Here is an 18,024-nt window from a genome sequence, read left to right on the forward strand (position 1 = left end):
TCTTTCAGTTCCACACTTTGACCAGACCCTTGGACCTTAATTATTTTGGGAAGAGTTTCTAGAGTTTCCTCTGCAAAGGCAGAGGCAAAGCACTTGTTTAACTTCTCGGGGTCATTTCCCTATTTCCTACTCTAAATTTTCCTGTCTCTGCCTGTAATAGAACCACATTTGTCTCTCCTAATCTTTTTTTTTTCCTTTTTATGTACCTATAGAAGCTGTGACAATAAGTTTTTTATGGTTTTTTGCTTTTTTATGTTCCTATGCTATTCTCTTTTTCTTTATCAATTGGATGGTTTCCAGAACAACATAGTTGCAGACTGGTTTCAAGCAAGCTGAAATAATAGCTCTTTTTACTGGTACAATAGTTCTCTTCATGCTGGATGGACTACATTAAAATCGACAACTTAATCACGATCAGACTGCACAGAGTTGCTGAAAATCCTAAACGTGCAAAAGGACAAAAGGGGCATTAGAACCAATAGAAGTTCTCTTTTATATTTGTTTCATGGGGTATGGGTGTCACCAGCTTGTTCAGCATCTGTTGCCCATTCTTTACCCATGACTGCGTGGTAGTGAGTGGCGACCATACTCTACTCTTTAATATGAGAGGGACTACATCCAAAGAGTACCAGAGCTGAACTGAACCTAACTACAATTCGTAATGTCATCTTGATGTTATGCTGGTACATCGAATACAGATCATAGAACATTACAGCGCAGTACAGGCCCTTTGGCCCTCGATGTTGGGCTGACCTGTGAAACCAATCTGAAGTCCATCTATCCTACATTATTCCATTTTCATCCAGCCCAAGGCAGGACCCTACACTCAGAATCTCAGTGAAACCTAAGCTATCAAACTCAACTGCAAGACATGTATCTACCTAAGGGCAGTCTGGTTTGTCAATGACAAATGAATGGGAAAACATAACATCATGGCCTGTGGAAGGAGAAAGTGATTGATACTCTCCAGAGTGGGTGATGTCCATCAGGACTACACCTTAGAATGGTCAATGTTCAGCCAAGACAGCTCCTAATTTTTAAAAGTGGACAATCAATACTCATCGTAACAGGTTATTGAAAATAAAATAGTGCAGATGCTGACAATCTGAAATAAAAACAGAAAATGTTAACTTGGGATGTTAACCATTCTCTGTTCCTCTCCAAACATTTTCCAGCAAGTTGTGATTTCACCTCGAAGAAAGCATGAGTTTTAATTTCTTGTCATATTAAGTGCCCTTGATATTATTCCCCAACAAGTTGCCATAAGCAACAGATTCAATGAGGTAATTCAAACATTCTTGATTACATTACACATGTTTTGCCTTGTCAAGTTCTCAATGCAGAATGCCTCAGTTCTGCTCTCCTAATGTCAATGCTTGTGGTGTTGCTGTTTAACTCTGATATGTTCTAGTTAAATTGCTTTCTGATGTCAGTCACCCTGTTGATTCAGATGAGTGGAGATTAATCAATGTTTCTGCTGCTTTGTCGCTACACACAGTTTACAAACACAACATAATGTAAAACAACGCAGCAACATCCTCAACAGCATTGGGAACCTTGTAAAACAAAATTCTCTGCAATAATCATCAGAAAACTAACTGTACAGTATCCACCAGCTCACTGCACCTTCCAGTAAATAGGCTAATCACTGTCATGTAATCATCGGATGATAATTCAATTGCTCATGGTAGAAAGCTGTCTCTGATACACACATGGTGCAATGTATAATCTGTGGTAAGTGTTGTCCGATAGTCCAACTGATTAGCCACAGGCGTGACTAAGGTGACACTGATTAATCACATGCTTTAGTGGAAAATGTTGCCTTCAACGCAGGGAAGTGAATACTACGTATTTATTGACTATCATTAACTGCAAGGCCTTGCAGTCTTTCTCTGTCTCTGCAGTTTGGATTTCTGGCATGAATTTATCAGATGCAACATATCTTAGTGCAGCTCCCTGACTTTGTCTAGCAGTCTTGAGGAAACTCTGACTCTGCCGGTGTGATAGCTGAGCACACTAACTTGTACTTTGAAACATGTCAGACACAGCTGGTTTTAACCATCCAATCCCGCTGTTTCTCTCCATCCAGACCCAGATCCTTATTTGCATTTTGAGCCACATCCTTCTGTCCACCCAGATCCAGCTCCCTGCCGAATGACCATGTCTTCCTGACTTTGTTCTTGTTCAAACATTAGTTACACCTATTTTCCATCTCTATTTCACCATTACCACTTGCCTATGCCTTTTACTCTGGCCACTTTCACTATTTGCTTCATTATCTTTCCCCCACCCTGGCAACAACATAAAAATCATTTTCCAGCTCCTTTCAAGTCTGAAGAAGAATCATACTTGAACCAAAACTTCAATTCTGTTTCTCTCTCCACAGATGCTATCCCACCCTTTGCCAATGATTTACTAGCTGTTCATCATTGGTCAGGAACATTTTCCTCTTCTGACCTACAATTGTTATTCTGATTGGTTGGGCCAGTGGTTCCCAAACTCTCACACTGTGACCCAGATTCAAGGCTTAATAATCGCTGCGTGAATCAGAATTAGAAGAGTAATTTATTGTCACTATAGAGTTAAACAACACAGAATCAGACCCTTTAGTCCAACCAGTCCATGTAAACCATAATCCCAAGTTTAACTAGCCTCATCTACCTGCACTTGGCCCATATCCCTTCAAACCTTTCTTATTCATGTATTTGTCCAAATGTCTTTTAAATGGTGTAACTGTACCACTTCCTCTGGAGGCTCATTCCATGTACGAACTACTCCCTGTAAAAAAGATTGTCCCTCATGTCTTTCTTAAATATTTCTCCTCTCACCTTAAAAATATGCCCTCTAGTCTTGAAAATCCAAAACCTTAACATGATGTCCCAACTCCTATACTCAAAGGTCTGAACAATGAAGGCAAGCATGCTAAACACCTTCGTAACTACTCTGTCTATATGTGACACTAACTTCAAAGAATTATGCACATGAGCCCCAAGGTCTCTGTTCTACAGCGTTACCCAAGGCTCTACTTTTAATTGAATAAGTCAGGCCTTTGTTTGTCTTACCAAAATGCAATAACTCATTTATCCAAATTAAACTTCATTTGCCACTCCTCAGCCCATTGATTCAATTCATTAAGATCCCTTTGTAATCTTAGACATCTTTCTTCACTCTCCACAATAACACCAATTTTGGTTTCATCTGCAAACATTCCAATCATGCCTTCTATATTCCCATCTGAATCATTTATATAAATGACAAACAAAAGTGATCCCAGTACTGAGCCCTTTTTTTTTACAAAAAAGTACAGTGGAATGTGTTTAAGTTGCCGTACTCCAGCCCCTGTATTAATAACAGGAGTGGTCTTTCGGTTATAACATGAAGGCAGTTTTTACAATTTAATTAGCACCCCATGTCAACTGCAGTTCCCCTTTGGAGTTGGGTGTTCCAAAGGTTAAGGCCTGCTAACTTGACCTGCATTATTCATCATTTTAGAAAATAATGAGTGGTCAAAGAAATAAAGCAAGAGCAGTAATCCAAAGATTTCACTTTTCAGTGAACCACTTTAACAAGAAAAAAGATAAAAATATGACAATTAGGTGCAAATGAACATTGAAATCAGCAGCCCAATAGTGTTTTTTTAAAATTACTTTTTCGGTTTTAACTTGCTCACCAAGAGTGTAATAAAGTAAAATCTGAATTCTTAAGAGGCCACATGTGGCCAATAGTTAATGTATTGGACAGTACTGGCATAAGGAAATAAGTCGGTTCAGGCACTGATCACATCATGTGGAGGAGATTTGGTTCTAATATATTTCAGCTTACAGTTTGCATCATGTGTGTGGAGAGACAGAGAGAGAGAGAGAGCTGGCTGTAATATACGATAAACACCTTCTACTTTCTTTATGTGGAAGAGGGCTAATTCCAACATGTGTGGCTTAGACCATAAGAGCATTAGAAAAAGGAACAGGAGTAGGTCATTTGGCCCCTCAAGCTTGCTCTGCCATTCATTAGGATGAAGGCTGCTTACAGATTCCATTGTGAATAGAAGAGGGCTGGGGGAGTTTTGTCTGACCTCTGAACTTTGCTCTTCTCAGTTTCTGAATGTCACTTTGTGCTGTTTTCACAGGATCTCACAAGCGTGTAACACCGTACTTCCTTTCCCCAAGTAATCTAAAACCCTGGCTCAACCACAGCTCATCTTTTCTGCCTGATTTATGTCTTCCACTCTCCTTCTCTATTCAATTTTAATGGAGTCCTGCTGCATGAAGCACAACCTTCACTGACTCTTCTTAAAACTGAAATAAAAAGCTCGTCAGTTAGCTATCAAATTGAGATCAGACTTTTGTTCCACAACCATCTGTCTAATGAACATTTAGCCTCCACTTACCTGGGTGTCACGTGTCTATCATTCGGGAGCTCATTATCAGAATCAAATACAGTGCCACCTTCAGTTATCAGCTGTTTGCTACATGACCATTCCTCTTTCTTTAACTTCAGGAGCCCTGCACAGAACTTAGCTCCCACTTCTTCCAGTTCCCGGGTTCCAAGTTGGAGACCCTGTCAGTAAAAGAAGCGGTGTTGCAGTTTAGTGTGCTGTTCATTTACGGAGCAATGCAAAACTTATGATGTTCTCTTCCATTAAGTTACAGCTACAGTGGATTTATTCAGCAGTCAAAGATGACCAAATGGGACTGTGATTTGCTTATCTCTTATTCAGGACAGTCAGACAGATAATTAGTTTTATTGAAAAATCATCATGGTAACAGCTGCCGATTTGTGATGACAATACACATTAAACCTTTGTACACCCCAGTCCAACACCATCTCCAAATCACATTAAACCAGTCACTATAATTCATAACATTGTTATAGACAATCATTAAAATAAAATAAATGATTAAATAATAAAAGGATTGTGCAATATGATCATTTTAGCCTACAAATAACTGCAGTGCATTGTAAATGCAGGTCTCCTTAATTTATTGAATAGAAATGAAAGGTTCATTATCCTCTGCACTTTGCATTAAAGCCTATAGATCATATTTTGTCATGCTTAGTCCATTAAATTCCATACTATTTATGAGATGAAGGGTGTTAGCAATTCAGAGTGGCTTTTGTATGTTTTTTGGCATGAGGGAGATATGCTACCTGCATGAGCACACACTACCAGTTATTATCACTGTTTCTAACTTTGCAAGGACAGAACAGCCAATTTCACAGATATTCATCTGATGAGATCCAACAATGAACTCTTGCTGCACCTTAATGATGACGCGAGATGCACCAAACAGGTCTGACAATCATGGCCATATTTTCTCGCAAGAGTAACTATGAATATACCATTTCTCATGACTAAAGAGCAAATTTTAGGATCTACACAGTTGCAGTTAAATGCTGTCCTAGTTATCCTGCTTCTCCATAAGTTTAATTCTAACGATATCTTGCCAATAGACTTGGCATTCCTACAGGTGGAGAATGTGTGAATTTGAGCACTTATTCACCACATGCAAGGTTATCATGAAGGACTCTCCTTCTCAATCTCTCTCTCTTCGCCTGAGGCATTGTGACCCTGGAGGTTAAAAAGTGTGGTGGTGGAAAAGCACAGCCAGTCAGGCAGCATCCGAGGAGCAGGAGAGTCAATGTTTTGGCCCTCCTGCTCCTCAGCTGCTGCTTGACTGGCTGGCTGCGCTTTTCCAGCACCACACTTTTTGATTCTAATCTCCAACATCTGCAGTCCTCACTTGTTCATAGACCCTCAGATTAAGCCACCCCCCGTCATCTCTCTCTCTCTCTAAAAAGGAGAAATCCTCTGGTCCAGTAGAGCTTTGGTAACTTTAACTTTGCACTTGTAATGCACCAGAAAAGGTTAAGACTTGTCTGTTAAAGTGTAATTACATTTTAACAGTCGTACACAGACTTTATATTTAATTTTTAATTATTTCCAAACACTTCTTTGAAGTGTTTTTATCTTTTTGTCTCTTTTATCCCTCCTGTTTAATTTCACTTCTCTTCAGTCCAGTTTCTCGATATGATTGTGCATTGAATTAAATATTCTGACTTACACTCTCTGGTTTAAACTCCATGGGAGCTAAATTGGATAGGCCCAAATACAGGCACTAGAAGTGTGATGCGTAATTACCCCATGCCGGTTCAGTTTAATGTAGGCAGTACGCCAATGTTGCACAACCTGCTCATTATAATCACTGCTGCCTTTCAGGCAGTGCTAACCTAACATTGGTTGCATGCATCAGCAGGGAGCCTGGTATTGTTACTTGCTAGCACTACCTAAAGTTAGCCTACCCTACTCAAAAGGAAGATAAATTGTGGATACTTGAGCTGATGCTAAAATCTTTCAGAACGATATTGTGCAATATTAATTTATAGCAATCAGATTGAGTGGGAAATGCTATATGAAGATTCAAGTTGAATATTGTTGTAAATTATGTAAGATGCAAATTGAAATGGGTTTGTAATTATTTTTTCAAATTTTATGAATAAAATCTATTTTTGGGATAAAAAAATGTCGCCAGGCAAGGATTGTGTCACTGCAAACTCACTGGAGGGTGAGATTACACATAATTCTTCTGCAGAGGATTCAGGTGGAGATTTCAGTTGACAAGGTTACGGAAGAATGGTGTAGGAAATACACAAGAAAATGCATGGGGCAGTGCAAATTCTGCACATTAAGTCAAGGAATAAGGGAGAAATGGGAGATGAGTGATAATGCCCCTGGACTTGCAATGGCTAAGCTAATACTCAGGGAACAAGGGTTCAAATCCGACTTGTGAAGCTGGTGGAAATTAATTGAAACTAATAAATCTAGAATAAAAATCCAGTGACTACTGAAGCTACCACAAATTGTTGTTAGAAAAAAAAACCCTCACTGGTTCATTAATTAAGGAGAGAAATCCTCCATCTATCCATGCTCTACATGTGACTCCAGACCCACAGCAATATGGTTCACTGTTAGCCACTGTCTGCGTTCAAGGACAGTTGAGGATGAATACAAAATACTGGCCTTACTGGCAACACCCACATTCCAAGAAAGAATAAAGGGTTGACAGTGAACTTGGCTCAGGGGTTTGTGCAGAGGTTAGAGGTCATCCTGTCCAGCCCAGTTCTAGTACCCAAACAGGGGGCAGTTAGTTCATTGGCTGGATGGCTGTTTTGTAATGCCAAGTAATGGGTTCAATATTTTCATTGGCTGATATTACCAGAAAGGTATCCCATTCGCAACCTTTCCCCTCATCTGAGGCATGGTGACCCTCAAGTTAAAACCACAAAAAGTGGTCTGTCTCGTCCTCTCTAAAAAATTTTATCTTGCTGTTCGTCCCTAACCCCATCAGTCAACCTTTGGCACCAACCATGATGCAATGGCAGATAGTTGAGATGTCAGCTTCCAAAGCAGCGCCTGTAAATACTACCAGACTTTGTAGTGCTTCAGTAGAACCTGAGAACACAGCAAGCTCTGACGATTGCCGTTGTAGATATGAATATCAACGTGGAAAGGGGCCTCTGACCTCTACTTAGATGGAGTGGCAGGAGCTCCATTTAGCATATCTCTCTCAGCATGACAGCATCCATCCTGCCCTGCCACTGACAGGTATTGCTAATGACTGCCAGACAACTCTGAACAATTGGCACCCATGCTGAGCTGGTGCTGACTGAAGGTAAATACCCACAGCTGCTCAGCATTATATAGGGAGACCCTCTCCTGTGTCCTCTTTTGAAAATTAACAGCCTTCCACCAGCAATGTTGCAGCCATTAGCAGCACCAAGTTCATTTTCTACAACTTTGTTCAACCCGATCACACAGATTTTTATTATTAATTCATTAGATGTGGACTTTGCTGGCTAGTTCAGTATTTATTGCCTATCTCTAATAGCCCAGAGGGCAGGTGAGAGTCAACCACGTTACTGAGGATCTGGAGTCATATGTAGGCTAGGCTAGGTAAGGATGGCAGTTTCCTTTCCAATGGGCATTAGTGAGTCAGATGGGTTTTCCAACAGTTGGCAATGGATCCATGGCCATCATTAGACTCTTAATTCCAGATTTTTTTTCTATTGAATTCAAATTCCATCATCTGCCATGGCAGGATTCAAACCCAAGTCCCCATAACATTACCTGGGTCCCTGGATGAACAGTCCAGCGATAATACTACTAAGCCATCACTTCCCCGATCCTATACAGTTGGACTCTCTTGCAACTGCAAATCTCAGAACAAAAACTCACTGAAGGTTTGTCAGCAAATAGAATTATATGAACAGTCAGCACTGTTCAAATCCACTACTGATCAAAAATTCTGCACCAATATCTTGGAATTTCATACCCAATCATGTTACGGCTGAAATACAAACATTACCTGTAGTCTAAATTATCAGAATGAGTAAATGGAGATTAATGTATTTCTCATAATTATGTCTTCCTTTTAACCTGAGCCATTGCTTTCTTCCATTGTACAAAAATAAAAGCATTTGGTTTCAAAAATAAAGACTTATATTCATCTAGCACCATTATAAACAAAAAATTACACCATGCCACATAAGATGACCAAAAAGTTGCTCAAAGTGATCAGTTTATAGAATGCCTTAAAAAGGAAGGAGCAAGGTAAACAGAGATGGAGAGGTATAAGAAGGGACTTTGAGAACTTAGGGCCTTAAAGCATAGTCATTGATGGCAGGGAAATTATAATTGAGTCTACACAAGATGCCACCTTTGGAGCAGCATAGATATTTTGCAGGATTCTGGGATTAGTAGACATTACAGAGAGAGGGATGAGCAAGTTATACAGGGATTTGAAAATGAGGATCATGTAAACATGCAAATTTGTAACCGTTGTTGTGGTTCTGCTCGCCGAGCTGGAAGTTTTTGCTGCATGTGAAAGTGTTGTCAGATTTTAAAAATTTGTAACCATTTGCAATTCCTGAGGAGAAAGTAAGGACTGCATTTGCTGGGGATCACAGTCAAGAATGTGGTGCTGGGAAAGCACAGCAGGTCAGGCAGCATCCGAGGAGCAGGAGAATCAATATTTCGGGCATCAGCCCTTCAGCAGGCTTATGCCCAAAACGTAGATGGCTTCTGCTTCTTGGATGCTGCCTGACCTGCTGTGCTTTCTCAGCACCACACTTTCAATGTCCAATTCCTAAAAATGGAACCCCATTGGTGGGAAGAAATCATGTAGCAAGATTTTCTTTTGGATGTGGATCTCATAAATTTTGTAAGCAATTGATTGAATAAACATTGTGCAGACTGTTCATGGTGACACAGGTCACTACTTTAAAGGAACAATTGAGCAAGTGTCAAATGGGGGAGTGAGACAGGTGGTTATGGATTAGATTTACAGTTAGAGGCAAGATTATCCTGATTATTCCTGAGAAGCTGCTGAAAGTTCCTGTTGAAGATACTTTACTTCAAACAGAGCACAGTAACTGAGACCAAGTCAATAGCCTGTAAAATTCAGTTTCACCTGCTGTTCATTTTCATCATTGCATTCTTGAAGTGATGTGAATACTCACAATTGTGCCAAATGTCAGCATTTGTATTGGTCCTCCCTGTGAGACAGCCAGTATGTTATTCAGTGCTCTCTATTGTCTTGTTCCAGCTTTCTACTTTTTATGTCACAGAGTTTTAAAGATTTGTCACTATTCTCTACCACTCTGTTAGTGCTCTGCACAAATCTGTTAGTGCCTTCTACCAGTCTGTTGATGGCTTCTCTGGATTCATTAATTTTTTTTAATGATCCTGTACATCTTGTTAGCATTTTCTATTAGTCCATTAGAGCTTTCTACCAGTCTGTTAGTAGTTTGTACCTGTTTGAAAATGCTTCTTACTGGTCTGTTGGTATTTTCTGTTGGAATCTATCCACAACTCCATCCCCAGTTTTCTGTCTTTCCCTCTTTTGGGGCCAAAGCCATACTGGTCTGTGATGTGCTTTCAGCACACTTGTTCCATAATAGTAGCAGTGATGACATTGCAGTCTACAAATTACTCCTTGCTGACTACTTGGTAAAATAAATGAAACATGAAAAAGAACCAGGCATTAATTAACAGGCTGAAAACACAGGCCTATTACCACCATTGCTAGCAGTCAATTGAAAAGGGAAGCTGAGGTTACAAGCCAGCAATTCTGTAAAGTGTTGATAATTGCTTCTCCTCTCTGTCTGAATGACGAATACAGGCAATATTTTGGGTCAGCGTGAATACTAAATCTCTATTTCACACGATCAGTTTGTTATTTAATATTATTCAGTCATGTAGTACATTACAAATATCAAGTAGGATTAAAAAGTTGTTCTTTCTACGTTGTCTCCAACCTTCACCTACAGATGAACGATCAACCTGCCCTTCAGTTACAGACAAGATTGTGCAATGTAACGACCACATTGTGAGTCCGAGAAAGACAATCAGATCTGAACCAAAGAGTCTTGTTTCTTTAATAGCTCAGTATACAGGCACAGAAAGCAACAGGGATTAAGATTGGTACATGCCAGCCCCAATGAGTAGCTCAGTGAATATCCAAATGTTCTCTAACACTCAATGGAGAAGATGGTCAGCACAATGTAGGATGGGATACCAATTGCCCAACAGCCCACTTTGTGTTACTGACAGATACCAGTTTCACCCAAATGGCTCACAATGTGATGTGCTGATTGACAAAGACCCACAAAACCCTGGAGACACTCTTCACAACGACTAATTCACAGGCTTCCTATTGACTAACACATATTTTGTGAATGTCTTTTAGTGTCTCTGCAATTTGTTAGTTCATTGCCCTTTTTTTGCCTCGTGTCCAGGTGCAAGAACTAAATTTAAAAATCAAGGTCTAATAGCTTGTGAAATTTTCCATTTTATAGCTTTTTAAACTAAATAAGAGAGACTCAGTTCTGATCAATAACCACTTAGCTGCCTTCAATCCACCAGTGCAGATTCCAGGCTGGTGGTATAAAGTGATAGACATGTTTCCTTTGAAGGTACTCATCAGTATTCTGTAGCTGCTGTATTCAAACATGCATTTAACATAAACAAGAGGCACCACTTAATATAGCTGTCCAGGCTATCCTAATTAACTCTTCATTCAAAGGACCTGACTTGCTGCAATATGAGAGGGGCAATAGACAGGATACCCTGAGTATCCTCCAGAGGGGGAGATTATGGAATTATTTGAATTATAGTTAATCATTCGTTTGACAAATTTGAATATCCTTTATTAGCAATGCAAGAGAGTAGCTGCATTGTTCCAATTATACAGATATTAATTTCCATTCAACATTTAACCCATCAATATTATCATTCATCGTGAAGTAGATTAATGCAAATATTTTCTCCAATTGAAGTTACACAGCTCACAATCTATCTACGTTGGGTTTCAACTGAGGGGAAAGCAGACATATTTGGAGTTGCCACTTTATTTTCTGGAAGGTCACACTGTGTCTGATTTGATTTGATTTATTGTTACAAGTACCTACGTACAGTGAAAAACTTTGTTCTGAGAAGTAGAGGCAAATCATAGGGTGGAAAAAAAACTTGGACAGAGTAAGGCATACAGGCTACACTGCACAGCACGTGCACACAGCAAGTTCAACATTAACAAGATCAACATTGTTCGAATGTCCATTCATCAGTCTAATGGCAGAAGAGAAGTTGTTGTTTTTGAACTTGTCCATGCTTGTGTTCAAGTTTTTCTATTTTCTGCCTGACAGAGGTTGGAAGAGAGCATTACAGGGGTGGGAGGGGTCTTTGATGATGTTGGCAGCTTTTCCATGGCAACAAGTGTAAATGGAGTCCATGGATGGAAGGTTGGCTTCCATGATGGTCTGGGTTGCACTCAACTTTCTGTAGTTTCTTACGGTCCTGGGCAGAGCAGTTGCTATACCAGGCCATTATGCACCTGAACAGTATGATGCATCTGTACAAGTCGGTGAGGGACCTTATGGACATGCTGAATCTCCTAAGCCTCCTGAACAAGAAGAGGCATTCTGTCCTCAGATGAGTGGCAATCAATGTCTAGATGTTAGGGCTGCCAGTGGCTGAAAGCAGCGTAAAATGGCTGATGGTGTCTTTCAATTGGTATAACATGGCTGAGGAGATTTTAACTGAAAAGTAACTTGTTTATTTTGGCATCTGAACTATAATCGAGGACAATCATAGCTTTGTAGAAAGAACACACCTAAGGCATCAAGATTAAGATAGCACACAAAGGGTTCTGCAATGAATACATGAAGAGTCCTGTTGAGTAGTCGCAAAAATGAAGCTGCTTGCTGTTTGTACAGAGACTAATAGAAAAGGATTATCCTTGAGTATGCTAATAGAAGCTTCTATCCCAGATTGGTTCAAAGTGTGGGATTCAGCAATAGGATAGAAGGGAAGGGTTTGACCCACCTTAGTTAAGACCTCCAGATAATCGTAGACATAGATTTAAATACATAGCATCCTAATGTACAGCACAGAAATAGACCCTTCAGTCTAACTAGTCCATGCCAACAAGATATCCGAAACCTAATCTAGTTCCATTTGCCAGTGCTTGGCCCATATCCCTCTAACCCCTTCCTATTCATATACCAATCCGGGTGCCTTCTAAATGTTGCAATTATAGCAGCCTCCAACATTTCCTCTGACAGCTCATTCCATATACACAACACCCTCTGCATGAAAAAGTTGCTTCTTAGGTCCCTTTTAAATTGTTCCACTCTCACCCTAAACCTGTGCCCTCTAATTCTGGACTCTCACACCCCAGGGAAAAGACCTTGCCTATTTATCCTATCCATGCCACTCATAATTTAATAAACCTCTATAAGGTCAGCCCCTCAGCCTCCAACACTGCAGGGAAGTCAGCCCCAGCCTATTCAACCTCTCCCTATACCTCAAATCCTCCAACCCTGGCAACATCCTTATAAATCTTTTCTGAACCCTTTCAAGTTTCACAACATCCTTCCAATAGGAAGGAGACCAGAATTGCACACAATATTCCAAAAGTGGCCTAACCAATGTCCTGTACAGGTGCAACATAATCTCCAGACTCCTATACTCAATGCACTGGCTAATAAAGGAAAGCATACCAAACGTCTTCTTCACTATCCTATCTACCTGTGACTCCATTTTCAAGGAACTATGAACCCGCACTCCAAGGTCTCTTTATTCAGCAACAAAACCTTCCAATTAAGCGTATAAGTCCCACCCTGATTTGCCTTTCCAAAATGCAGCATCTCACATTTATCTGAATTAAACTCTGTCAGCCACTCCTCAGCCCATTGGCCCATCTGATTAAGATCCCATTGTACTCTGAGGTAACCTTCTTCACTGTCCACTACACCTCCAATTTTGGTGTCATCTGCAAACTTACTAACTATACCTCCTATGTTCACATCCAAATCATTTATATAAATAATGAAAATCAGAGGACCCAGCACCGAACCTTGTGGCATACTACTGGTCACAGGCCTCCAGTCTGAAAGGCAACCCTTCACCACAACTCTGTCTTCTACCTTTGAGCTAGTTCTGTACTGAAATGGCTGGTTCTCCTTGTATTCCATGAGACCTAACCTTACTAATCAGTCTACCCTGAGGAACTTGTTGAATGCCTTACTGAAGTCCATGTAGATCACATCCACCATTCTGCCCTCATTAATCCTCTTTGTTACTTCTTCAGAAACTCAATCAAGTTTGTGAGACATGATTTTCCATGCACAAAGCCGCACTGCCTATCCCTAATCAGTCCTTGCCTTTTCAAATACATGTAAATCCTGTTCCTCAAGATTCCCTTCAACAACTTTCCCACCACTGATGTCAGACTCACTACTCTAATACTTTGGATAGCATGGGGTGCAGATGTTCTGAACAGCAAAGATTTGAAGGAAACTGCTTCAAATTGCTGCAAAGTGCTGTTATGTGCCATTATTGCAACTTTTATTTTAAATTAATTCAAGGGATGGGTCCACTGCTGACTAGACCAGCATTTATTGCCCATCCTTAATTGTTGACAAGTTGTTTAATTGTTGCTTATGGTTAAGAGTCAACCATATTGATGTGAGTCTGGAGTCACATGTAGCCAGACCAGATAAGGATGGCAGATTACTGGTTACCATTACATCAGCTTCTTATTCCAGATTTTTAAATTGAATTCCAGTTGATATAAATTCAAATCCATATCCCCAGGGCATTAGCCTGGGGTTCTGGATTAGGCGAAAGTGAGGACTGTAGATGCTGGAGATTAGAGTCGAGAGTGTGGAACTGGAAAAGCACAGCAGGTCAGGCAGCAGGTTTCCTGATTAAGGGCTTTTGCCTGGAATGTCGATTTTCCCGCTCTTCTGGGCTTCTGGATATTATCTTTACACCCTGTCTCCCATAAACAAGAAATGTGGAAGACCTGCGCAGGAAGAGATTTCTGGAGTCACTGATGTGGTACCACAAGCCTTAGGTGATGAAGATGATCAGAAGGAGAGACTTCAACATTTTGCCTAAGATCCAGAGCCCTCAATGACATTCTCAGATGGTTAGGGAATCTAATTTCCAACATCTAAAGACAGGATTTAGATACAGGATTTGGCCATTGAGCCCTTCAACACCACTCTCCCATTCAATACGGGCATTACTGATCTTGTTATGGTTTCAGCTCCACCGAGGTTGTTTGCCTCAATGACTCCTGACTCCCTTGAGTATTAAAAGTTTTCTAACTCGCCCTTGAATAAGCCCTTGACCTGGCTCGCTAATCTCCTGGGAAATGGAATTCCTCAGAGTCGCAGCTCTCTGTAATACACGTGCTTTCCTCACTGAGTTCTGATGAAGGGTCACTGGGCCTAAACTGTTAACTCAGATTTCTCTCCACAGACACTGTCAGATTTTTTTTTAAGATTAGATTATGTACAGTGTGGAAACAGGCCCTTCGGCCCGACAAGCCCACACCGACCCTTCGAAGAGCAACCCACCCAGACCACTTCACCTAACCCTACCGGTAATTTAGCATGGCCAATTCACCTAACCTGGACTGTGGGAGGAAACCGGAGCACCCGGAGGAAACCCACACAGACACGGGGAGAACGTGCAAACTCCACACAGACAGTTGCCTGAGGCGGGAATTGAACCCGGGTCTCTGGCGCTGTGAGGCAGCAGTGCTAACCACTGTGCCACCGTGCCGTCCAAATTGCTGAGCTTTTCCAGCAATATCTCTTCTTGTTTCTGATTTCCAGCATCTGAAGTTTTTACAGGTTTATTAGTGTGTCAAAAAAAAAGAATTCTTATAATTAACCTACATCACCTAATTATAGTCTTCCCCAGAAGAGGAATCATCCTGCCTATCCAGTCCCTTCAGGGTCTTATATGATTCAATAAGATCACCTTTCATTTTTCTAAACTCCAATGATATGTGTTGAACCTGTTCGACCCTGTTTCGTTCAGATAAGCCTTTAGTAAGTTTCACACTGTAACCACTCTAATAGAATTCCCTATTAAATTTATCTTTACGCTATTCAATTTATTAATGGCTATCTTTTATTTGTAACCCAAGTTATGTTCTTGCTGGCACATGGTAATATCGCTCATCTGCCCTATCAAAACCTTTCAGAATCTAAAAGGCCTCAATTAGATCACCCTGTAGTCTTCTCTTTTCTAGAGAACATCCATTAGAAAGCCCATTAAAAACCGAATCTTTTATAATTACTTTGTACTGACAACAATTTCCAATCTTCAAACACACAAAAAAAATACATGGGGCCTGACTTGGGCCTCCTGTGGATAAACTCAAACTGAATTGCTTGTCCATTTAAGTACATTAAATGTATTAAAGAGTTCAAGCCTCTTGACTTCATTGCTTACAGCGGCATCATTTATGAAGAGAAGCCATTAACCATTTCAGTTCTATCACATCCCCAAGCATATTAATGATACCCGATCTCCAGACTGACTGTGTTCCCATAAAGCGCCAGTTAATGAGCTAAAACCAACGCCAACCCCGAAATCGTCCTGGGTCCATGTTTAACAGGGAGTTATTCACTGGATATAAGACTTCCCCTCACAGCTAGAATGAGCAAAATATCTCATGGGAGGTGATGGTTTAAGGATATAATTGCTGGACTGTTAATCCAGAAATCCAGGTACTGTTCTGAGGACTTGGGTTCCAATCCTACTGATGGCAGATGGTGGAATTTGAATTCAATTAAGAAGAAAATCTGGAAATAAGAGTCTAAAGATGACCACAATTTGATTACTGGGGGAAACCCAACTGATGCAGTAACGACCTTTAAAGAAAGGAACTGCCATCCTTACCTGGTCAGACTCCACACCCACAGCAATCTGGTTCACTCTTAACTGCCTCTGGGTAATTAGGAATAGGCAACAAATTCTGGTCTAACCAGTGACACCCTCATCCTGTGAACAAATAAGATCTTGAAGTTCAGTGCTTTTTAACAATAGAATGATGAATCCTCATCCTTTTCCAGACCACTTTCAAGACAATTGCAATGGACACACATACTGATGTATTTGCCACTTAATCTAAGCTAGTCTCATGTTTAAATAAAAGCAAATAGTTTTTTAATCCAACTCCCTAAATATTGGTATTTTCCAATGCTCTAAGAAATCTCCGAATGGTACACACTACCATGAAAGAAAAACATGTCAGCTTCAAAATACTGCATTTGAACTTACAAATTCTGATCAAGTACTGTACACAAGTTACTAGTGAGACGCTTTATGAATACTGTTACAAATTCTGGTCAAGTATGGTACACAGCAGTTGGTGTCCCTTTGTGCTGAGTGTATAGAGGAGTATTAGCTGACTACACAAGGAGCAATAATAGCAAATCGCACCTGTCCAATCCAGCATTACTCTGCCATCTCTGTGAAAATACTTTGACGAGGGAATCATTGATGTGTGCTGATTGTGATGCAAGCAGCCTGCAAATTGTGTGCTGGTGGAAAGGTGGGGTGGGGGGGGGGGGGCTGCAGAGTTTGAAACAACACAAGATCACAATGTAAAATTGAGTCTGGTATTGACAAAAAAGCACCAATATATCCAAATAGACAGACAGAAACCAAGCATCGATTAGGCAGAATCATTTTTTTTTATACCTGATCAAACAGAATCAGTTCCGCTAGCCATCTCACAGAAATTACCACAAGATAAATCAATGATTCCATCTAAAAAGACCTAGACTCTTGACTATGTTACAAATGCCCCCCCCGCCCCGCCCCCCCCCCCCAATACATCTTGTTTAATTAGATAATATATGAATACTGATACATGAGTTGTGTTGTGAAGTCAGGCAAGTCTTAGGTTCCACTTCTGGGAAAGCTGTTATGATTGTCTTTAGTCAGCACATTTGAAGCATCTGCCAGCTCAGCAGAAAGAAATTAATATGATGGATTGTGTGTTAGATACTTAGTAGTTGGACAAGTCTGTACCAAGCCCTCTAAACTAAGTGAGTTTAATGATTATTGTCAGTCGCAGTACACACAGACAACAGCTTAATCTAAGGCAAAATAAAGTGAATGCTAGGAATTTGAAATTGAAGTGGACAATACTGAAAGACTCAGGAAGTCAGGCAACATTTATAGAATGAGAAACAATTAATGTTACAGGTTGATGACCTTTATCAGAACTGCATTGGGTTATTGATGACATCAATATTGGTAGCTATGAAACAATAGTTGGTTCTTATAGAAATCCATCTAATTCACGATTGCCTTTTGGGGATGGGAATTCACTATTTTGACCAAGCCTGGCCAGTGTGTGACTCCAGGACCGCCTGCAGTATGGTTGACTCTTAGTTGCCATTCAAAAAATCCAGCAAGCCACTCAGTTCAAGGGCAACTAGGGATAAATAATGAATCTAATAATACTCAGTCCTCAAAAAAAAATTAAAAGTAAAATAGTGTCTACATAATTTTCCACCTGGGTACAATCTTACTACAACAACTTTGCATCGAATGGCCGCCACTTCATCCACAGAATTTGCTAGGATTAACCTCAGTGATATCATTTAGGTAGACTCCAGATGAGATTTCCCACTGTTGTTCCACATACCTGTCCT

General features: G+C 40.4%; 1 protein-coding gene across 1 annotated transcript in view; it reads right to left on the reverse strand.

Annotated features, from left to right (window-relative positions):
- Window positions 1-18,024, reverse strand: part of LOC132834190 (cytosolic carboxypeptidase 4) — a 248,579-nt gene that overhangs the window by 42,092 nt on the left and 188,463 nt on the right. Inside the window, exon 22 of the mRNA XM_060852856.1 lies at window positions 4,388-4,557. Coding sequence (XP_060708839.1) covers window positions 4,388-4,557 — 170 coding nt within the window. The remainder of the gene's footprint in view (window positions 1-4,387; window positions 4,558-18,024) is intronic.

The sequence above is a fragment of the Hemiscyllium ocellatum genome, chromosome 39 (assembly GCF_020745735.1).
Source record: "Hemiscyllium ocellatum isolate sHemOce1 chromosome 39, sHemOce1.pat.X.cur, whole genome shotgun sequence".
In the NCBI taxonomy this organism is placed as follows: Eukaryota; Metazoa; Chordata; class Chondrichthyes; order Orectolobiformes; family Hemiscylliidae; genus Hemiscyllium; species Hemiscyllium ocellatum.